General features: G+C 40.7%; 1 protein-coding gene across 3 annotated transcripts in view; it reads right to left on the bottom strand.

Moving 5' to 3' along the window:
- The window catches only part of LOC134539696 (protein phosphatase PP2A 55 kDa regulatory subunit), a 244,390-nt gene that overhangs the window by 25,938 nt on the left and 194,428 nt on the right, over positions 1-24,024 (bottom strand). For 2 of the 3 annotated variants that reach the window (XM_063381908.1, XM_063381909.1), the window contains 3 exons: positions 19,491-19,585; positions 11,434-11,668; positions 2,252-2,317 (listed from right to left, as the gene is read on the bottom strand). In XM_063381908.1, the coding sequence (XP_063237978.1) occupies positions 2,252-2,317; positions 11,434-11,521 (154 nt within the window). In that variant the 5' untranslated portion in view covers positions 11,522-11,668; positions 19,491-19,585. Of the gene's footprint in view, positions 1-2,251; positions 2,318-2,488; positions 2,897-11,433; positions 11,669-19,490; positions 19,586-24,024 lie in introns of those variants that run through there. The other variant, XM_063381910.1, reaches the window with a different exon arrangement.

Here is a 24,024-nt window from a genome sequence, read left to right as displayed (position 1 = left end):
TGTGTGTGTGTATATGTATCTAATTGTATGCCAACCATTAAAGGCTTTGTCCTGTTGGTTGGCATGTTACAATTACAAATAAATAAATAAATATTTTATTACTTTTATTAGCGTTTTTATCGACTACTAAAGTTGCTAGTGCTAGCTGCGTAATTCGGTACCTAACGTTCGTTGAACTTTGGAACTGTTTGGGTCTTGGAATGGACTGTGTGTATTTGGTGCTAAGCTACGTTGCAATTCCTAAGCAACCATTAAATATTTTACAGTAGAGTATACTAACCTAACCAACCATTCACTATAGTGTTAAAAACTTATAATGGAGCTAACCTAATACAAACAACCATTCCCACGTTTTAACAAATTTGTAATATTTATACCGAACATGCAATAACACGGCCTCGGAATTAAATGTTGGGAAGGTTAGGTTTGCTGATCCTGTGTTTCTCCATATATAAGAACGTCAAAAAAAAATGGTGATGTTGCTTCAATGCACAGCTATTGTAATGTAAGCCATAAACAGTAATTTCTCACAAACCAGTAGGAATGTAAAGATGCTGTTTTCAAGGAAAATATAGAAACATCTCTAGTTAAAAAAAAAAAAAAAAATCAGAATTTAATTACTAATTCCCGGTAAAGCTACAAAGTAAGAATATCATAGATTAGGTTTTGTGATGTATTTAAATAAAATTTACCAGAGTTTAGTTTTCTTATCTGTTATTAGGTCAAAGAATCTATCAGAGAGTAGGAAGGATGTTCTAACAGAACTTTTTTGATTGTTCTTTTGAATATAGGTAAATCGGTTATATTTATGACATTTTGTGGCAATAAGTTGTAAATTTTTATGCCTATGTAATTTGTGCCCTTTTCATACTGACTGGTATTATGACTTGTTATCCTCAATTTATTGGAGTTTCTTGTGTGGGCGGTTGGTTAGATTAGCTAAATCAAAATTACATGAAATTAGTTGGTTAGGTTTGATTTTCTACACTTAAAACACTGCAAAATAGTGTACTTGTTAGGAAATACCTATTAACCAACCCCCAAACTATCTTACAGTATTTTAAATCTAACTAACCTTACAAAACTAACCATTTACATAATTTTGTGTATTTAATGAAGCAACATAACCTAACCAATCATTCAAAGTTTTACATCATTTAAAAATGTACCTTACTTAAATAACTGTGAAAATAGTAAACTACTAGAAAAATAATAAACATAATGCAATGCCTTTTGTTTTTACATAATGATCAGAACAACTGTTAGTAACTAAAAACCCTTCAATTTCATACTTCTGCTTGCTTTTTTTCCAATGTGCCCCTATTCTTGACATTTCTTAAGTAAAGGTGATCGCTCTACTTCCTTAATTATGTTTCCAAGGTTAGTTTTTAACATAAGTTGGAGATTGTTAAAAAGTGATAGGTAGGCTAAGTTATACCAGGTGAGCTACATTAATAAAACATATTAAATTCACAATACGTGCATAAAATGTAAGTATACTAGTTAACCTAATCAACCACTAATTCAATTTCACAATATTTTAATGCAGCCAAGCTAACCTAATCAACTGATGACATGATTCTACAGTATTTTCAATGTGGCTAATGGTAAAAGCTCCAAATCACATATCCAAGTTTATTCCTTGATCCTGATGACATTACCCAGTATACGCTGATTGATTGTATGGCACATAAATGCAAGTTGTTTTAATGTATTACATTAAGGGATACTATACATAATAAAAACTTGTGCTATAACACTAAATTATGATCATAAGTTGAATACAAGTGAAAAAAATTTCCAAAAGACCTAACATAATTTGTTTGTATTGTGATATTTTAGTTTGTGCGAGGCAAAGATCTTTCAACAAACTAAATTAAAACAGCAAGATAATGTACCACAAGTTCAATGTATACAGGATCAAGAGATAAACTTGGTCATGTGATACTGAACAATTACCTAAATAATGTCGGGATGTAAAAAACTGCATTTGCGGAATTCATTTACAGGGATGCCAATCTAATCGATATTAACCAATTTCTCCTCCAAACATTAACCTTTACTTTATTCAATAACATAACTACTTTGTTCTTGGAAGCACCAAACAATGTAACTTCTTTCTAGCAATAACCTATATTACAATTACTTCGTATGGCACAAATGTAAAATGGCAGGCTTTCAAAGAATTAAGATTAAAGAAACTATGCACTCTCACAAGTCACAGATGCCGCCGGTGAAAATGTACTCTTACCTTCAGTGACATCGTCGTCCAGGGCACCCTTGACCTGCGAAAAGCACCACTGAATGTCTCCATTACCTGCAATCAGCGAATACTACTAAGTTATATACGTAATTTAACATTTCTTCTTCGCCAACACACAATTATTTTATAACTGATAATTCATCTTCATTTATACAGGTTTATGACATGCGTTGGGCCAAATTAGGCCGCGCGAAAAAAAAAAAAGGTTAATAATATTATACTCACCGGCCATATCCTATCGCAAATACTTTGATGTAAATTTGTGTTTAACTAAAAATTTAATACGAAATTTACAGAGGATTTTATTTAAAGGGTAAGAAGTGGAAAATATTACTTGTCACATTTCAATATGATTTAACAAGCAATGGCCGCACTCACGAGTGCACACTGCACAACAAACCTAATGTGACGTCACAGCAATAGCGAAAACACTAACAAATGAAAAACTATTAAAGGTTGGGAATGACAGGCATTATTTGCAAATATATTGAAAAACTGGCCCTGAAAGTTGTCAGGTATTTTAATTTACATGCAACTGAGTTGGTTAAGCAGATATTTTTCATAAATTAAGAAATATTATTCGTAACTCCATGCCTTGCTGCCTGAGACTACAAATAAAAAACTGAAAAAGACACCAGGACAGCCAACTTACATTTTAATTTTATTTTTTTACATTATAACAACGTTATTATAAGTGGTGTAAATTGATTCACGGTTTTTTTTTAAAGTAATCTTAATACTATCCTTTCTCCATAATTACTTATTCTAATTGAAAGCATAACATATTCAGAAATCGCGAGGTTACATATAGTTTTGAATTTATTATTATGTCATGTTTACTTGAAAAACTTTATTTTATTTTTAGGTTTGTAATAATATTTTTATATTTAAAATTTTAGTTGTAACGATGAAAAAATTAAATTTCTAATACTTTCCGCCAAAGTTAAGACATCTTAACGTCGTACTGCCGTCGGCAGTATCAAAGCTCGGGTCCTAGCCCTGTCTGCAGCATGCCGCAGCTTGAGCTGACCCTATCCTGACTGCTGCAGTCAATGGCCACCTTGTGTTTACATATATCTCAACAAACTGACTCCTAAGTATTAAATTGAGCTGTGTTCGTGAAGTCACTTCCGCTTCGTGCTCGCAGAAATGGCATCCAGGCATCATTGTCTCTAGTCCTGTCCGGGTCACCACCGAAGACAGACACGGTCATGATCTGTTATTTCTATTTTTATTTATGATTTACTGCTTGTTCTCTTCGTTAGTTTTTAGTGTTTTTGTCTCTGTCTTTGTGTCACGGACTACAAGCAAGTGACACGTAAATTACAATTTCGCCAACATTATGCGAGTGTATTTTGTAGTGGCACTTCTTAGTATCCTGTGTTATAATAAAAGGATTAACAGCATTGCCACTTAACTGTGAGTAATTATTTACAATTTAACCCACCTTTCCTCCTACTTGCTTTGGTCTGTACACATGTGTGCGGGAAATGTAAGTAGGGTCATGTCAATGGGTTCAAAAACACAGACCAATGAGGTATAATGGCCAGCTTCCTACTACTAGAGTATCTCCCGACATGGTCATGTGCTCAGTGGTCACAGAGCCCGAACGGCCCACACTCCACTCTCTGAAAGATGGCACCGGGCAAAACAAGAACATCATTGACATCTGAGCAATGTCCACCACATCTTTCCACCCTCAGTGGATACTGGATCATTTCATTTGGTGTCCGAATGTGTGGCAAGAAACAGCGAGAAGTCTACAGGATAGCTCTATGTGGCAGGGAAAAGTGTGGATCTTGTTTGGGCAGTATGGGTATGCCAGGCCGACAATATGAGGTAACTCTATAGGCCACAATGGATTCTCATCACAAGACGATGCCACGATACCCCTTCCCCACTTCCCACTTATTGTATCAGTTTCATTAACGAATGGATCAGTGCTCGTAGCGGCATGTGTGAGCTGTATTTGAGCGGGCACACAAACAACTGTGCTGATGGATAGACAGTGCATGGCACAGTGTTTGTAAACAATTCTGCGACACAGCTTGATAGCCAAGTTACATGACATGTCATCTTCCAAAGGAAATGGACCTTATAAAATGAGAGTTACAATGGCGAAACACAAGTGCATGCATGCTGCTAAGGCACAGTGAGGTAAAACCAGAAATAGCTGAGGACTTGTTGTTGTGGGATCTACAAGCAACACTGAGCGAGTTGAGGTGGATGGCCACACAGGAATCAACAGGATAGATGTGGAGTGCAGGGGTGAACCTAGCAAGTTCCATAAGCCCAGAAAAGGAGGGAAGTGATGTGTGTAGATGCTGTTCGGGGAACCATGTCGGGACTGTATCGCCCAACCAGAATTCACCATCGCCAAATCTGATAGACTGGGAAGCGCCAACATGGTTGATAATGCCGCCAGTCTCACATGCTATGTGGGTTGCCACAGAGGCAGACTCGTTTATGTAGTGATGTGAATGATGCATGGTGCAATGCGGTGTACCGACAGAGGAGTGGACACAACACATGAGTGAACAGTTGTATGACGAGCTCGTGAGTGGTGGACCCTGTGGGGGTGCTACAACATGCAGTGGTGGGAGTTCGCCATGTGTATCGTAAAGTGCTTTGGTGAAAGCCAGGCAGTGCTAAGCTGCAAGGCCTACTTCTACAGCAAGGCCCAGAGGGACACAGAGTCTGTGGAGCAGTTTGTAGCTGGCAAATTGAAGCTTTATAATTGCATAGTCCTCGGGAAAGTGCACGAAAGAGTGTTGCCAGACATGACTGTGTTGGTGCGGGACGAAATACAGCTCTTTTTCAAGCCACATTGTACTATAACTGTGCAGTAGTATAACAGGCCATAGTCATGGAAGGTAAACCCCAGATCCTTCTGGGGTGGCAGACACTTACAACAACTCCTGGACGAGAGACCAGAAAACAGCCCAGGTTGTCCGCACCCCTAGATGGAGATATGCAGCACAAACATCCATGACAAATGGCAACACAAGCGATCGAAGCCCAACTTGATGCAAAATTCCAGAACACTGCCCCAGTGTGGTGGAATGCAGGCAACTGGCGCGATGGAGACCTACCATCGCCATACCTCTGTAATGTCATGTACCAATGGCATTAGGACTGCCCAGCACAACAGCAACAACCATCAGGAAATGGGCAGTCGGGGGTAGAATATACATTTCTGGCTCCTGCACTGCCTAAGTCCCTGGCAAGACATCCTTGGCACTGGGACAGCTAAACAAGCAAGACGACTAGCTGATGTGGGTCACATCACCCTGAATGAGAGACCAACAGTCACACTCGTAGACAAGGAGGCGAGCCAAATTTTTGTGGCCCAATACTTGGTGCTGTCAGCAGACGACCCGAGATTCTGTGCACTACGCCTAACAAGAAGCACCATATTCGGGACAGCTATCGGAGATGCCATCATCATGGTGAATGTGAGGAAGCTGGTTACACAAACTCCAGCAATTTTTCTAGAGGTACTCAGGGAGGACCTGGTAGTTAGACAGACTTGGTTGGTGGAGCATGACACAGTGATAGTGCTGGCCTCAGGTCTAGTGAAACTCAAGCACAAACACTTGGCAACACAAGCACTTGGCAGTGTACTAGGTAGTATACCCATTCTCCCAAGAGAGCCCCTCAAGGCTAGAGGACTTAGACAATGAGGCATCTCTAGAGTACCAGGATGCTTTCAGGTAAAGGCAGGGTGTTTTTGCCACTGCCCTGTCTATCTAGTCAGGTGCACGACATTGACCTAACACCGAAACCTTACCACTCATGACCATTCCGTGTATTAAGTCTCCAGGAGATAGGATATCTGATAACAGGTGATAAGCTAAGGGTGAACGAAATGTTGCAAGATTGTGTCGTTGAACCCTCCAGCAGCACATATAACTCGCGCATCATCCTAGCTGCCTAGAAGGATGGGATCTTGCATTTATGTGCGGACTTCTGTCACTTGAATAGTGTTACAGTCAGTTCGCTACCACTGCATATCAGTGTGGAAGAGGCCTTGGTGGGCCTGAACAATACCCTGATGTTTATAACCCTCAAATTACATTCTGGCTACCGGCAGGCAGAGGCGTGATTTCAGCTTTTTTACTGGGGCAGCAAGGCATACCGAAGGTGGGGGTGCCAGGCTGAATTATAGGTGGTCGGGACCACACATGATCCTAAGGTGGTTGAGCTGGAGCACAAACTTGGAGCACCTGGGTGGACAGTGGTTGTGAAAAGTGCACTGGGACAATAACTGAATTACAACAATCCTAGAAGAAAATGTCTTTGAAGTTGACAACCCGAAAGAAACGGACCAAACGCCTACTACATACAAAATGATTTTGCCACAAGTTACGCAGGACCTGTTCCATGCCACTCCCAGCTTCGGTATAGTGACACCGGGACCAGCTGGAGGCCCTACCACAATCCCGAAGCGACGCTGCCAGGGATGCATAATGCGGACACAGATCCATGACCACAATGGGATGCCTAGGAGAGCGCAAAAGCCTCTGGTGCAGCCGGATGAGGTGGAGGCAGCTGAACCACTTTCCCTCACTTGGGGGGTGTCGTATATGTTCAATATGTAAATCTAGGAAATATACATTTAAAAATTAGATTTCAAGATAAGACATTATTAACATATTATATAAACCTGAAAGAAAGAAATTTCTAAGAAGAAGAGTTAGATGGTATCGATATTTATGGCAAAATTTTGACATTAAAATTGATTCTGACAATTTGAAAGATATTTTAAATCAATAAAAGCATTTAAAAAATTGGTTGTCTGTAAAGTCGGTTTACGGACGATAGTTTAACGTGACAACGTCATAACAAAACATTGATGAAATGATTGATCCAGAAGAAAAGGAAATGTCATATTCGGCATGAGACTGAGCCGTAATAGGTTTTTGCAACCAAACCATTTAGGCATTAAAAATATTATATTCTTTGAGGAAGAATTTTTTTTTTTAAATTTTTCTATCTTTTGTATGATCAAATCTACCTCTGCATACCAGTGGCGTAGCGTGGGTGGGGCGGAGGGGGCGGCCCGCCCCGGGCGGCAACCCGCGGGGGCGGGTCGCCGGTGAAGCGGGTTGAGATCTGATCTATGATTCATCCATTACATGTGTCAGACACACTATAATGTTCCATTTTTATCTAAAATTTTGCGCACCAACTATTTTTTAATATTTATTTAAAAGAAAAACTGCGAAATCACTGACAGAGCTCTTTATAACGTTTGTTTGTTTACATACGAACGGCAACATCGCATCACGCCGCGCCGCCCGGCGCGCGCGAGCCGAGTTCAGCGGCACTCCTTATTATGTTAATTACTCATACAAAATCTTTTGTTTCACGCATCGGCCCGTGTCGATGGCTCTCTTTCGCACTCATTGAATTTAGTACTACGCATTGTACTGTAAAGTTTGACCTTAACCCAGGGCAAACCAAACAACTTCCACAAACCGGGACACAGTAAAACTCCTATATTATTATTATTATTATTATTATTTATTTATTGTTTACAAAAGTTACAATATTTCTTACATTAGTCTCGCAAAACCTATTCACCTAGGTTTGTCTGCGAGTACGGAGTCACACTCGTACATTAAATCTTATTTTATAATACACTTAAAATTGCTCTAATAGCTGTTTGAACATTGATTATTGTTTAAAAAGTATGGAGTATATTAACATAAATTACATTGAGTTAAGGTACATCTTTTTAAGTTTACGACTGAATTTTGTCCTGCTACTTGAATTTAAAACTTCAATAGGGGATGTTTTGTAAATCTAGTAGTAGTCTAGGAATATTTTTTTTTGTTTTTGGATATCTTGATTATTTATGGTACCTGTCATACAAAGAAAACATAATTTTTCATTTAGCTCAAAAATGGCGCCAACGATTTTTCTCAAATTTCTCGTCATTTTATCTTTTAATAACATCTATAACATGGCTTACTCAGTCAGTTTTTACCGGGAAACTCTAAAAAAGGTAGCTGCCATACAAAATCAATTTTGTTTGTAAATTTTCCTATAAGCCCGGCAAACCGCGCCGTCACCAAAACCACTTTTGTTTTGTGATAGATAAAATACTTATTTGAAATTCGAACGTGTCTTCCGGCCAATATTCATGGGAATACATAACTTATTTTAAAGGTACAAGAAGAAGACGTACCTGCCGTCGCAGTTGGAAGTAGTTCTGGTCCCACCACAGAGCAGGGTCAAGACGAAGTCGACTCATTAAAAGTACCTCAAGCATCTAGTCATAAGCCTGCAGAAAAAGCGAATGTTGCCAAAGAAGACATAATTGAAATCGTGCCTTCTGCTCCTGCCGAAATCAAAGATGTGAATCTCGACGATGTAGGTTGCTGGCCTTCTCCTATGACCGACGAAGTAAGAACGCTTCTAGTATGTCGCGGATCTGACTCAGTACAGCACATCGATTCCAAATTTGCCGATGTTGTTCGCTCAGGGACTTCAACGAAAGGTGGTACCCGAAAACTAACCAAAGAGTGGTTCTACAAACCATTATCTAACGACGAAAAGGTTCTCCGAACATGGATGGTGTACTCGCCTTTGAAGCAATCCTTGTATTGTTTTTCTTGCAAGCTGTTTGGCAATTCCGGCTCTAACTTCGCATCTGAAGAAGGATTCAACAAATGGTGGCAGCTAAATCCAAGAATAGGAGACCATGAAAATAGCCTGGGCCATGAACAGAGCTTCTTGAAATGGAAGGAGTTGGAAGTTCGCCTGAACTGTAAAGCAACCATCGATCAGAAACAACAAGAAGTTTTCGAAAGTGAGGAGAAGAAGTGGAGGGATGTACTGTACAGGTTGCTGAATATTATCCAGTTCTTAGCCAAACAGAATCTGGCCTTCAGAGGACATCGAGAAGACATTCGAGGAGATGATAGTGGCAATCGCGGGAACTTTCTGGAGTTAGTGCACCTCCTAGCTAAAAACGACCCTCTTCTAATGGAACACCTGACAAAGATAAAGCTGGGAGCAAGAGTCTCAGTTTCGTATCTATCTCCAGAAACCCAGAATGAATTTATAAACTTACTGGGACAGCAAGTTCGATCCACCATCATCCGTCGTATTCAAGAAGCTAAATATTATTGCGTAATCTTCGACAGCACACCAGTCATCTCCCACAATGACCAAATGAGCCAAGTTCTGCGATACGTACATATCGAAGCAGAAAAAGTCGCCGTGGTAGAATCTTTCATTGACTTCTTCGAACCAAAAGGAAAAAACGCAGAAGATCTCAGCAACGATATAATCGCGAAGATAACATTAGACGGACTGGACATACAGAATCTGAGAGGACAGGCTTATGACAATGCTGCCACAATGTCAGGGATCCACAATGGAGTTCAAGCCCGGATTAAAGCACCGAATCCGAAAGCTATATTCGTTGCATGCACAAACCACTCACTAAACTTGGCTGGGGTACACGCTGCTTCTGAATCAGTGGATTCCGTGACATTTTTTGGAACTCTGGAGAAGCTGTTTGCCTTCTTTTCCGCATCAACTGTTCGATGGAACGCTTTGGTTGCCGTCACAGGTCAAGCATTAAAACGAGTCACTGAAACGCGCTGGAGCGCTAGACATGTAGCTGTCAAGATGCTTAAAAATAAGTTTGAGGTAGTTCTTGAGGTACTGGAACAATTAACAGATTCATCTCAAACTTCCGAAACAAGATCGGGAGCCAGTCTTCTCCTGACAGCCATGTAGTCATTTAACTTCCTAACTTTTCTTGGCTTTTGGGCTGCAGTGCTACCTGAAGTAGATGACGCACAGATTTACCTGCAGCAACGAGGACTAAGTGTGGATAAGTGTGCTCAGAAACTCTGCGCTTTGAAAACCCTCTTAGTGGAAAGTAGAGACCGTTTCGTGCAAGAAGCAATTGACTTTGCTAAGACTCTCTGCGAAAAACTCGGAATCGAACTGAAAACGAGAAGAATTTGCAGGAAAAAACGCATGCATGGCGATGAATCTTCTGAAGATGCAGCTTTGTCTCACGAACAGGAAATCCGTCGAGAGATTACCGCATCATTCGACAAGATCATTCAAGAAATGACGACTCGATTCCAGCAAATTCAAGAAATATCGGACAAGTTCGGATTTTTGATGCCAGCGAAACTTTTGGACTGCAAGTTCGAGTGTGATCTTTCCCATGTATTAGAAGACATCGACAAGGACGAGTTTCAGATGGAGCGGAAGCGTCTTTAGCAGTTTGTTGTTGTTTCCTGTTCTGAATCAGAGGAACATATAAGTGGTAATGGACCACTGGAGCTCCTCCAGTTCATTCAAAAACTGAATCTCGGAATTTCGGTTCCAAATATAGTCATCTTGATTCGTATATATTTGACTTTGGCGATTAGTTTTGCAAGTTGTGAGAGAAGTTTTTCGAAGTTGAAGCTAATAAAAAATTACCTCAGATCTACTATGAGCTCCGCTAGACTATCAAACTTGGCTATATTGTCGATTGAACAAGAATTGGCTGCTAATATTGATTTTGACAAAGTTATTTCTGACTTCGCTGCTCATAAGGCCCGTAGAATCCGCTTGTAAAACCGCTCATCCTATTTTAACTTCAATAAAATGTACCTCATTGCATGTGAAATTTAATTTTAAGTAAGCACCTATAGAATGGGGGCGGCAAAATGGGTCTCCCGCCCCAGGCGCCGAGATGGCACGCTACGCCACTGCTGCATACTTTAATGAATAAAATTGAATCATTTTTATTGAATTATCACTATTTTGTATGGATACAAAGGAGTGAAATGAAATGTACAATTTAATTAATAAATTTACTTTTATTTGCATTCATTATTCAAATATATTTATTACTTTTGAAATGTTACGTGCAGTTTTTATTTTTACAAGTACAAAAAAAAAATTTCGCACCTGCCGGGATTCGAACCGACATTCTTACAATTAGAAGATAGCGCCCTACAATGAGCATGAAGAGAGATGCCACACATGCGTACAATGAGCAAATAGGACACATCCGTAGTGGGACATTCGTAGTGGGACACTTTTTCGTGCGTGCAGCCGGCGTTCATCGATTTATTAGACGTTGTCACGTCAATATGACAATTATTGATGCTTTTTACTGTTGGTTAAAGCAGCTAGAAGGCGCTCACCGGCCCGCTTGCTGCCGACTGCGGTGTTGATCATGACGCCCAGCTTGGTGAGGCTGGACTGCCGCGTCATCGCCACCGGCTTCACCATCTGCGGCCGGGAATCGGCGGGCAGCGTCTTGCCGCGGGAGAAGTAGCTCCGTGCGAGCCGCGGTCCGGCGGCGGGGTCGCGGGGCGCCGCCGGCGGCGAGCCCCACGCGCCGCAGTCCGCCGCCTGCCGAATGCTGGCGCCGCGGCCCTGCGAACACGAGCACGCGCCGATCCAACCTCTGGCAGATCTGCTGCACCTGCATGGGTGTGCCAACTCACACAATCTCTGATAGCAGCCTCTGAGAGACCTGTTGCACCTGCATGGGTGCAACAACTCACACAACCTCTGGTAGCAGCCTCTGAGAGACCTGTTGCACCTGCATGGGTGCAACAACTCACACAACCTCTGGTAGCAGCCTCTGAGAGACCTGTTGCACCTGCATGGGTGCAACAACTCGCACAACCTCTGGTAGCAGCCTCTGAGAGACCTGTTGCACCTGCATGGGTGCAACAACTCACACAACCTCTGGTAGCAGCCTCTGAGAGACCTGTTGCACCTGCATGGGTGCAACAACTCACACAACCTCTGGTAGCAGCCTCTGAGAGACCTGTTGCACCTGCATGGGTGCAACAACTCACACAATCTCTGATAGCAGCCTCTGAGAGACCTGTTGCACCTGCATGGGTGCAACAACTCACACAACCTCTGGTAGCAGCCTCTGAGAGACCTGTTGCACCTGCATGGGTGCAACAACTCACACAATCTCTGATAGCAGCCTCTGAGATACCTGTTGCACCTGCAAGGGTGTGCCAACTCACACAACCTCAGATAGCAGTCTCTGGCAGACCTGCTACACTTGAACATTTGTGTGCACTCAGACAAGTTCATGTTAAGTCCTCAGAGAAACCTGCTAAACCTGTATAGGCGTGACAACTCACACAACCTCTGGTAGCAGCCTCTGAGAGACCTTATGCACCTGCATGGGTGTGCCAACTCACACTCTCTGATAGCAGCCTCTGAGGGACCTGCTACACTTGAAAATGTGTGAGCACTCACAGGCAAGTTCATGTTACGGCCTCAGAGAGACCTCTAAACCTGAACGATTACAAGACCTGGCACAAGCTGTAGTATATGTCTCTGATATACTTGTTAAAACACATTGTGTCAAGGCTTCCATGGGATAACTCCGATAACTGTACGAATTCCAGTCAAATATATGTTTACCCGTAACATGGTCATGCACAGAGGCATGTCCGTCAAATGGGCCCGGTCATATTTCGTTGGGAATATTTTTTTTCCAAAATTCGTTAGTGCTACATTAGTGCTGGTTAGTGCCGAAATTTGGACGTTAGTGCTCCAAAATTGCAACTTTTATGGCCGATTTAGTGATCCGGGCTGGCTTGACATCAAGCTGGCCCGGAAACATAGGAAAAAGCACACATTGGAAAATTCAATAAATGCATTCGTTAGTGCTACGTTAGTGCTGGTTAGTGCCGAAATTTGGACGTTAGTGCTCCAAAATTGCAACTTTTATGACCGATTTAGTGATACGGGCTGGCTTGACGTCAAGCTGGCCCGGAAACATAGGAAAAAGCACACATTGGAAAATTCAATAAATGCATTCGTTAGTGCTACGTTAGTGCTGGTTAGTGCCAAAATTTGGACGTTAGTGCTCCAAAATTGCAAATTTTATGGCCGATTTAATGAAATTGGTTCACTAAGTACCTGTAAACAACTTAAATATGCGGGGTAATTATGTGTAATTATGAATTCGGTCACGGGATGAGCTGCGAACTTCATGCTCACTAGTTTGGTTCGGGCCGTTTTCTCTTAACCTTCCCCCCCCCCCCCCCTGGAATGGCCCGGACTAATTGCGACGTACGTCTCGTTCTTGAGTGCGGGCACGCAGCGTCATTAGCTCCTACCGTTCCTCCTCCCCCCCCCCCCCAACTCCTTAAGTTAAGCGTAAGGGGGTAGATTTCGCGACGCTAGAAGGAGGGAATGGGGGAATGCCATGGACCACTCCCTTCTACCTTCCTTTTACCCCCCCCCCCCCCCCCCCCCCCCAACGCACCAGCCCACGAGCGCGTCCCCGGGAAGTACCTAAAATGCCTCCCCCCCCCCCCCCCCCAAATTATTAATCCAGCTCCCAGTTTGGACTAAACCGAAGACTTGCGCACACACACGACCAGTCTGGTTGCAGTTGCTGTTGCATCGTTTCATCATAGAATGTGAAAGAAACTTTGGACGATGCAATTGCATTTGCACTTTCAGTTAGAAAAAGTGAAAAAAAAAAATAGCAAAGCAACGAAAAGTGTACAAACAAATATGTCTGCCACGACACTCAGTTGATGGACAGTTTGGACTGGCGAGACGCTGTTCCCACACACGGCAGTTCGGACTGAGGGCTCTCGTAAACATGTTCCGAACAGAATCACTAGTTTCAATTATATTCTTAGCAAAACAATTGAACCTTATACTAACATACTTATCAGAAACTGCTTTTGTCAAATAAACAATATGATTATTCAATGGGGACATGCCATGCATATGCTGATTCAAAGAGGAAAACGTGTCTTTTCCAACAAAATACTTTAAAACACTGTTGCTGATACTTGATGTGTGAAAACCAATCAAGGTTTTATTTGAACCAGAATTAATTGCAGCCCTGAAAAACTGTTCACTTCTCTTGCAAATACTTGCACGTCCGGGTTTCGGTGCGGAGGCTCTGAGTTCGAATCCCGGGTAAGATTTGGTTGTAATTATTGTTGTCCTAAACGTCTCCTTGGCGCTTGCAAATAAAACAACCAAAATGACACAACATCTAGGGTATAAAATCACAATGTTATGAGACGGGAAGAGGGAGGTCAGGTGGGGGGGGGGGGGGTGATGGTTGGCTCACTTTTGACTGTCAAACTTGCCAGTATGCCACTCATCTATAAAAAAAAGAGGTCTGTGCTGAGATGCTGAGAGTTGCAGGTTCAAATTTAACACCATACGGTACATGACATTTTCCAACTTATTTAGTTATCTTATTTTAATTAACTCTTCAAAAGGTCTCAAATAAAGTGAGTTTTATAATAGTAGTGCTGTAGCCAATACCGTAAACAATATAAAATATGGCGGTTGCCAAGCTTATTTCCATTTTCAATCATGTTCCATAGATATGTATGAACATACGTGATAAGACAGCAATTTGTAAAATCTGTGATACCGTTTCTGTTCAACTAATATGGACCTTTACAATGATATCACTCACTAGTGCCAGATTGCAAATAAATAGCCAATCTTAATTTCATAGGCATCGAGCGGCGGACACGCCCGGACATGGCCGAATTCTTACGATTGGCAAGCCAAAACTTAGCTAGCCACCAAATCGTAGTTCCATAAGAATAGCGTCCAAAAATCGGCAAATACCTTCTACTAACAACAATCCTGACGAATATTAAATAAAATATTATATATTAAGGTATTGCCTGTGTGTTAAGACTTTTTAACAAGAAAGGTGTTTTTAATATATTAATAATATGTTGACAAACTGAAATATATTTTGCTTCCGGATCCTTTAGTTAATAAAATTAATTAAATTACTTTTTTTAAATAAAACGTTGTCTAAATTTCAAGCACTCAAAAAACCTTCAAGACGTGGACTAAATTGAACTGGACGGCTTTAATTAAATGTTTATTAAATTAATTAAGATTCTTGTATTGTTATTATGAAAAATTAATTTTAAAAATAAGTTGAAATTACAAACAAAAATTGGTTGTCTGTAAAGTCGGTTTACGGACGATAGTTTAACGTGACAACGTCATATCAAAACATTGATGAAATGATTGCATACTTTTATGAATAAAATTGAATCATTTTTATTGAATTATCACTATTTTGTATGGATACAAAGAAGGAGTGAAATGAAATCTACAATTTAATTGATAAATTTACTTTTATTTGCACTCATTAATTCAAATATATTTATTACTTTAACGAAGAGATTATTTTAACTAAAACTTCTATACATGTTTGCTATCCAATTTGTGTTATTCTTATAAGGATAGGACGATGATAGGAAAAGTAGGAAACGAATGGGAGTGTTTCAAGTTTAATGTGCCTCGAAAAAGTCAAATCGATGGTTGTTCCAATCGAGTGGAAGAGAGATAGATGCGGCGCAAGCGTACAATGAGCGTAACGGGACACAGCGTAACGGGACAATGTGCGTTACGGGACACTTCTTCGTGCGAGCAGCCGGCGTTCATCGATTTATTAGACGTTGTCACGTCAAAAAAAAAAATCCAATCATCACGTCATATGGCGGAATGTTAATTTGTAATGCATATTTTTAACTTACGAGTGTCAACGTACCTGGCCGTCCTGACCGCTATTTGAAGGCGCTGCTTCACGCTACGAATTTGCGGCTCGTAAGTTTAGATCCGCCTACCGGGCGGCATTTAACGAACCTCCATAACGACCAAAATAAAGCGATTTTCTCGATAGCAGTAGTAGTCAATACCGAAATAAATATAACATACCACCAATAGTAAATGTAATGTCGGCTAGTTGTCTCGTATAAAGTCATTGTTCGTAATGATAATGATTAGTATGCTCGTCTAAATTTAATGGAAAAAATTAGTTATAAAAATTATTTTTAAAAAAACTAATTACTTTAAGCACTGGACAAGGAGCGATCAAAGATCGGGCATCGATCGAATTAATATATTAATTGTAAAAACTAAAAAAAAAACTTTCAGAATTTTTTCCGAAATATTTGGTTGACAGTTGCGAATTTTCAAAATGGCGGCTAAGATGGACGACAAGATGGCGTACGTTACGTTAGCTGACTACCAGGTGATTGACAGAACTGCAATTTTGAAGGATAGTAAATGATTGAAATGTATGTATAGCCTATATGTTAATTTGGAACATTCTGTAGCGTAGCTAAAGCACTCTTGTTGGGTGGACCCCTTATAAATAGCCCATTCAAGCGAGGGCGAGGTAAAATGTATTGCTTGCTGCTCCTGAATATTTAAGGTGGCGCACCTGGGCTTGTTGCTATGCGATGGAACAATTGGCTGATTAATGACACTAGAGCAACACCCAACACAGGGGGGATTAAAGAGTCGATAGAGAGACTATTTGCAGTAAGTGCTCCTACTAATTTCCTCGAGAAGCCTGCATTTTCCTGTAGCAAGGTTGATTTATAAAACGTCTTCAGGAAAATCTGGACTCACAATCATCCGTCTCAACGTCCGTCAATCACGTGACCTGCAGCCAATCAGATGGCACGGATAATTACATCCGTCCATCCGTCCAAAACCTTTCCGAGCTTTAACTTTCGACGGACGGGCGGATAAAATAACCTCCAAAATGTTACCAAGATACCTATTGCCGGCATCCTTAACTACTGTCTTAAATGGTTTTTAAGTACCTATATTTATTTGTTTAGATGCATCCATTAAATTTTATCAACATACGTTTGAACATATTTTTTAACAACTGAAAATATTTTAATAAATACCAGAGCGAAAAAAAAATTGATTGAATTATTTATTGAGTGTTTAACTTTCCTGATAGTCAGTATAATACATCTATACAGATAAATTTCCACCAGTATTTAATGTTTTTGGTCCGTTGGCAGCATTATAATGAATATATATATATATATATATATATATATATATATATATATTTGACGGACGTGCGGATGATTGAGAATTGCTCGGCTTGTTGATGGACGTACAGACGGCTGATGGACGGACGGATGACGGACGGACGCAACGGATCATTGTGAGTCCAGCTTAAGAGTGCAATTGATAATGAATGATAGAATTGAAAGTCACACAAAAAATTCCAGTGAATAGTGGACTTTTAGAAGTCCAACGTTTAAACATTGAAATTTTAGTAATGAATTTTATTGAGAAAAGAAAACTGGACATTTTATAAATTTTCTTTTAAAAAAATTGGTTTCTTAAGTCAATTTTCGAATGATTTCGTTAAAACATGCCATAAATACATGAATCACAACGTCCAGTTTGCATGGATAAAGACACGCTTATAGCAACACAAGTGCAAACCGGATAAGACTACTTGGAAACAAAATTTCTGTCGCTTCTGTGTATGGGGCAAATAATTGGGAGGAAACTACATTATTGTAGCCCACTAAGGATTACCAATAATCCTTCTAAAATAACCTCTCTTTAACCTTATGTGGCTAAGTTGCAATTATTGAATATTCTGTCTTAGCTGTTTATTTTATTTTAAATTCTGGAAGAAAGGGTTCAGGCCCGCACGTATTTAAACACCCCACCACCCTTTCCAAGGATACGTCCCTGGCCAACAGGCTGGACTTGATGGCATTGTGTTATCTTCAAACCTTCATCACTAGGGGCATGCATTTTTCGCGAAAATTACGACCATTTTGATTGCAATGCGCTGGCCATTGTTACTGACCTCTTGTAATTGACTGCCGTCTGCAAAAGAAACCATTGGCCGTTGCCCAATTCGGTTGACGCGCTTTCTTCCGCACAGAATTGTTGTCTTTGGTTTGTCGACAGCGAGTATGCTCCTGAAAGAAAACTCGACCAATCACGAAACACAGGCGATGATACAATGTTTTAACAAACATTTTGCTCCAAATCTTTTCGCGAAAAATCACTGGCCCTACTCATTCTTAAAATTGCACAAGCGTGTAAAAACGTGTGTGTGTGTAGGTGTGTGTATGTGTGTGTGTGTGTGTATATATATATGAGAATTTTCGTGATTATAATGATAAAATTTTAACAAAACTAAAATGGCTGAGTGTGTTTACTCTTTAGGCATATTTTTTTTTCTAATCTGATGCCAACTGTGTAAAGTGAAAAATATCTGCTGTTGCGGGCAAGAGAATTAATTTTCTTGAGGTTGACTCCGGAAACTGTCAGGCCTACAGCGGCCAGGGTGCAATGCCTCTCGACATCCAAGAGATTGATGGAGCTTCCATTTTGAAGCGTAAATGACGGGTATCAGCGAAGTTGCAAACAACAAGGAACAGTCGGCAACAAGTTTCATTGCTCTTTCATGCGCACAAGTTAAGTAAACACTATTATTATGAAAAACCGAAAGTACCATACGATCTATTGCAATTTAAACGTTTCCCAGATTTTTCATATAAACAAATTTTAAATAATGTTTCACTCTTGGTTAATTGGTAAAATGAAACAAAGACGTAATTGTGTCTCTATTTAATGAAAGAAACAACATTTAAAGCCCTTATTTCAGGTTTTTTTCTTCATATTTTTACAAAAATAGATAATATTATCTTCAAGAAAGTATATTGTTCACAATAATCATAACCCACTCTCACTTTTCATTTAATTAAATGTCACAATATTTAGTAGGCATTGTTTATATCGCGCCAAAGACAAACTGAAAGAAAAGAGTTCACACATAAGCGAAATGGTTTTCTTTACAATGTGCGAACTCTTTTCTTTCAGTTTGTCTTTGACGCGATATAAACAAAGCCTACTAAATATTGTGAAATTATATAAATTGACAAAAATCTTATTTTGCAAATTGAATAAAGGAATAATCATATCAAATTAGTGTATTGTCATCGGTCCTCGATAAATCTACAAAGTTTGAATGAAATCTAGCCGTTTAAAGTGGGTCAAAATCGCACCCAAAGGAGTCGGTTACAAACATACAGGTGAAGCTAATATAAAGCGTGTAAAAAGTCTGTTTTCAACACAGTTTTATAAATACCCGTGCAGCTACTTATTCATTTATTCTCTTCGAGGATAAGTTGTTAAAGCTTCATTTTGAGGCAGGGTTATGTTAAACTACATATATTTGACAATTTGGCCCCTTATAACTATTTTCATGTTGCGAAAAAAGCAGATTTAAACAAGCCATACAAATGTATTCAGTATTACAAAAAAAACTTGGCAGTTCGTGTAACAGCGTAATTTTGTTGTGAAAATGCGTCAGCCAATAAAGTGTGAGCATTTAGATACAGCTTGTATTTTTCAACTGTCATCACCAGTGGTAGTATATTACCTGCGAACCACAAGACAATGATCCTTCCCAGATGACGTCGTGTTAGCCCAGTTCGCTTCTGAAGATGGAAGACCGTCTATGGCAGGCGCCTCTAGCTGTAAGAAATTAAAAAAAAAAAAATACATATAAATAATAATCGTCTCAAAACAGCAGCAGCTAACACCATGAATGTTAGTATAAAAAAAAAGGGCAAAAACATGCAAGTTACATAATAGAAACCACGTGTAGCAAGGGGTGGTGTATTTGTTTAATTCAAACAAACCTTTCTCTCCGTGTACAGTACACAAGCACCGTATCCAGATTTTACGTGTCGTTAATTCCACTTGCCCACCCCCCATCAATTCCCCCCCCCCCCCCCCCCCGACCCAGGAAATTTCCGCGGGCCCCTTGCTTCCTTGATATATTAACCAATATATCAGTTGTTCATCTCCAGCTTCAAAGACGTAGACTAGCTTTGGGAAGTAAATTGGTATGTAAGTCGTATGTAAGGTATAGTTTAATTTTTTGACGTGGCAACGTCTAGTAAATCGATGAACGCCGGCTGCACGCACGAAAAGTGACCCGTTACGCTGTGTCCCGTTACGCTGTGTCCCGTTACACTCATTGTGCGCTTGCGCCGCATCTATCTCTCTTCCATTCGATTGGAACAACCATCAATTTGACTTTTTCGAGGCACATTAAAGTTGAAACACTCCCATTCGTTTCCTACTTTTCCTATCATCATCCTATCCTTAACAGAATAACACAGATTTGAAGAAGTTAAATAGCAAACATGTATAAAAGACAGGGGCGCAACAACTATATTTCCAAAAGGGGGGCAATATACCTTTTTATAAAGAATCATAGATACCCCCTATTGAAGTGGGGGGTCTGGGGGTCCTCCCCCGGGAAAATTTGTATTTCAAGGTGGGAAATGGTGCTATTTAAGCAGTTTTACTATCTAAAAATTAATTACACAGCACTTTCTTTGCCCCTGTTTGCCCCCACTTCAAGGTTTCAGAGGGGGGGCAAAATACCCTTGCCCCCCCCTGTTGTTGCGCCCCTGATAAAAGTTATAGTTAAAATAATATCTTCGTTAAAGTAATAAACATATTTGAATTAATGAGTGCAAATAAAAGTAAATTTATCAATTAAATTGTAGATTTCATTTCACTCCTTCTTTGTGTCCATACAAAATAGTGATAATTCAATAAAAATTATTCAATTTTATTCATAAAAGTATGCAATCATTTCATCAATGTTTTGTTATGACGTTGTCACGTTAAACTATCGTCCGTAAACCGACTTTACAGACAACCAATTTTTTTTCTGTTCCGTGATGAACTTGAAGCCGAGATTTGTCCGTAAAAATTCTGACCCACACTGTACCCGACTAGTCGACTCTGCGGAAAGAGCCCAGCGGCGCTAATGCGACCGTGCAACGCAAGTCAACACGAGGGCTCTCGTTGCCGACCGCAAACAGCCCCAACTTCTGAGTCAGACGTCACTTCTCGTCATCACCGTTCAGTTTTGCGAAAAGCAAAGTTCACGTCTGTCGCTAACAAGGACCGCAAACCCCGGCGAGACACTCACACTCCGGCCAACACGACAAACAGTTTGATCTAGAGGTGCAATAAGCAGAGAAAATACCGGCTGGGGGATTCTGCGAATACGGCACGCCATATTGCAACATTAAAAACATCGCGGACTCCACCACGCCTAATGACTGTTAATAAGTACACTGCAAGAGTTTTTTTTTTGTAAATTGAACAGAAATATTCATGTAAAATACGCATATTTGAAAAGACTGTACATTTACATGGAAACAATTTCATCACTACAAAAAAAATAGAGTTTCCGGTAAACTGGGTTTTCAGATTCTTACCCGGGCATTTATGCTTACCTCCAATAGTAAAAGTTATTTGTAAACCACTTCCTGAATTGCTTTCTTGTATTAACTGCGCACATTAACAAGCACAAAAAAAAATCAAGTTCAATTACTGAATATTCGATTCTATTTTCCAAGGTTAAAAAATATATATGCTTGAATAAAGCATAAAAAAAAAATTAGTAACCAATTTTCGTAAGAAATACTCAGTGTGTGTATCATGTATCGTGTGTAGAGACCTGATAAATTCGCGGGTTCATTTCGTGTTATGCTAAAATTCAAATAATTACACCTTAGTGCGGCTTTTGCCATTGGTTCACTGTTAATCTGAAGGACTGAGGGCTAATTAGAGACTCTCACTCATAGAAGTGTCGAATCACAGGCCACCCAGTCGAGACGACTCACAAGTCAGCAGCCAATGTATAGTCGGCATTTGCCCGAGTGTGTAGAGGATATTGGAGTCTATCCTAAAGTTCATTGAACCCGCGAATTTTTCCGGGACTCTAATCATGTGTAGGGACTGGAAAAATTCGCGGTTTCGATGACCTTCAGGATAGACTACACAGTCCTCAGTATACTCGGGGAAAATAACGCCTGTTCATTGGCTGCTGATTTGTGAGTCGTCCCAACTAGTTTGCTTGTGATACGATACTTCTTTGGTTGAGCATTTCCCATTGGCCCAGAGTCGTCCAGATGAACAGTGAACAAACAATAACAAAAGCAGCTTTAAAGGTATATGTATTTGAATTTTAGCGTATCGCGAAATGAATCCGCGAATTTTTTCTGTCTCTAATCATTAGAGCCACGGAATTTTCGCACATTCATTTAGTCGCAAGCTAGAATGCAAACCTCCACACTCTCGCACTGTGTTCATGATTGGACCGCAGTTATCTGGACACGCCCTTCTACGACCGTGAGCCAACGATGTCCAGCTAGGAGAGAAGTAAGCGAATCAGGTAGTGCCAAATAACAAGGATAAAAATGTTCTCGCTAAGAAATCAACCAATGGGAAAGTAAACATGGGTCGAGCACACCTATAACTTTGAATTCTATCCTGAGGCCAGAGGAATCCGCGAAATTTCCGGGACTCTACTAATCATGTGTTGTACAAAGTTGCAATAGATTAATAATAATAATAATAATAAGAGTCGCGTACCCTGACCTTTGTGAACAGGCGACTAGTTAGGTGCTTCCAGAGCCATCCTCTCTCAACGCTTGCCATGGGCTAGACGTTAATTACGAGGTCGCGGTAATGAGGCTCATGGTAGGAGATGGCAGGGAGAAAAGAAGGGGGGAGCGGGTTAAAGGACCTGGGCTCAAACCCGTCCCAAGGGTTGCCCCACCCTCAAGTGTGTGCGTGCGCAACAGCGGTCGGTCGGCCGTGCTCTTAGGGGTGGGTCTTCCTAGGGGGTTGGCGAGTGCGGTCAGGGGGTGGATGCGCCCCATCGTCACCTCACTAATGAGCCGCGCCTCCCGCCAGCGACCCCAGGAGGGACCAAAGTATATAGTCCGTGTCACGCACCTTGTCTCAAATTTTACAGTTCTGGAAATCAGCGCAAGTGGTCTATACCGTAGCGGTCCCAAATTTCTTTTTTTTCGACCAGGGAACCCCTTTGATCGACTTTTCTTCTTTTTGGCGGAACCCCAAATCCTTCAAAGAAAGTTATTCGACAATAATATTGTGCCTGCTTCACGTGAGATTCGTCCTGACTCACGGAAGCCCTGTGACCCTGCAGCGGAACACCTTTTGAGAACCGCTGGTCTAACGTATCCTTCCGCCCGCTGTTGCTCCACCCAGTGCCGGCGCGACCAGGTCTGCCACCCTAGGAAGAAGTTACATTTGTCGCCCCTCCCATAAACTAAGGTGACCAACTTTGCGAATCCAAATTGTCGGACACTGTAGATAAAGCAGAAGAAGAATAAAGTCACACATGAAGTCTTCCACATATAACTTTATTCAAGCAGAGCTAGCTTTCACTTTATTATAAAAAAAATTCAATGATCTATAAAAATATAATAACAAAATAAAACCAATTAATTTAATAAATTTAAATTATAAATGGTCGCAGAAATCAATGTAGAAGAGGCAAAGTCTTTTTTTACTAATACATACTTGTTTTCTCGTCCAATGGGTTTGCCGGCTCTGGTTCCGCCAACAGTGTCTGTGCACACCTTTTTTACGAACATTCGGTGCTCGTGAACAAGCATAACTAGTGGCAGGCATTTTTCGCGAATAAATCTGAGCGCCTATTAGACTGCAACAAAGTATACCCGTACCAGTGGTTTCTTCCTTGTGATTGGCGGCCGTCTGCGAGAGAAGGCATTGCCTTATTTGACCGGGCCAATCAGGACTTGTTTCCTCCCGCGCTGACTCACTGTTATTGGTGTTGTGAAAATCTACATTGACCTGGAAGAAACTCACCCAACTAAGAAACACAGACGATGCTACAGTGTTTTAACTTTCAGCTAGTCTCGGAATCTTTTCGCGAAATATGCATGCCCCTAAGCATAACCTGTTGCTTTGCAAGCGTGATTATGGATGTTGGCAACGCTGGTGCTGTCGGATCTGAGACACAAGTTACAACCACACAAGACTCTTAGCTGCAGAACGTATTTCCTCACGTGTTGCAACCGTAGTTATTGGTAGCAGTGCTAGTGGGTACTGCT

This window comes from Bacillus rossius, chromosome 15 (assembly GCF_032445375.1).
Source record: "Bacillus rossius redtenbacheri isolate Brsri chromosome 15, Brsri_v3, whole genome shotgun sequence".
Taxonomy (NCBI): domain Eukaryota; kingdom Metazoa; phylum Arthropoda; class Insecta; order Phasmatodea; family Bacillidae; genus Bacillus; species Bacillus rossius.
This window is presented reverse-complemented; position numbering and strand designations above follow the sequence as displayed.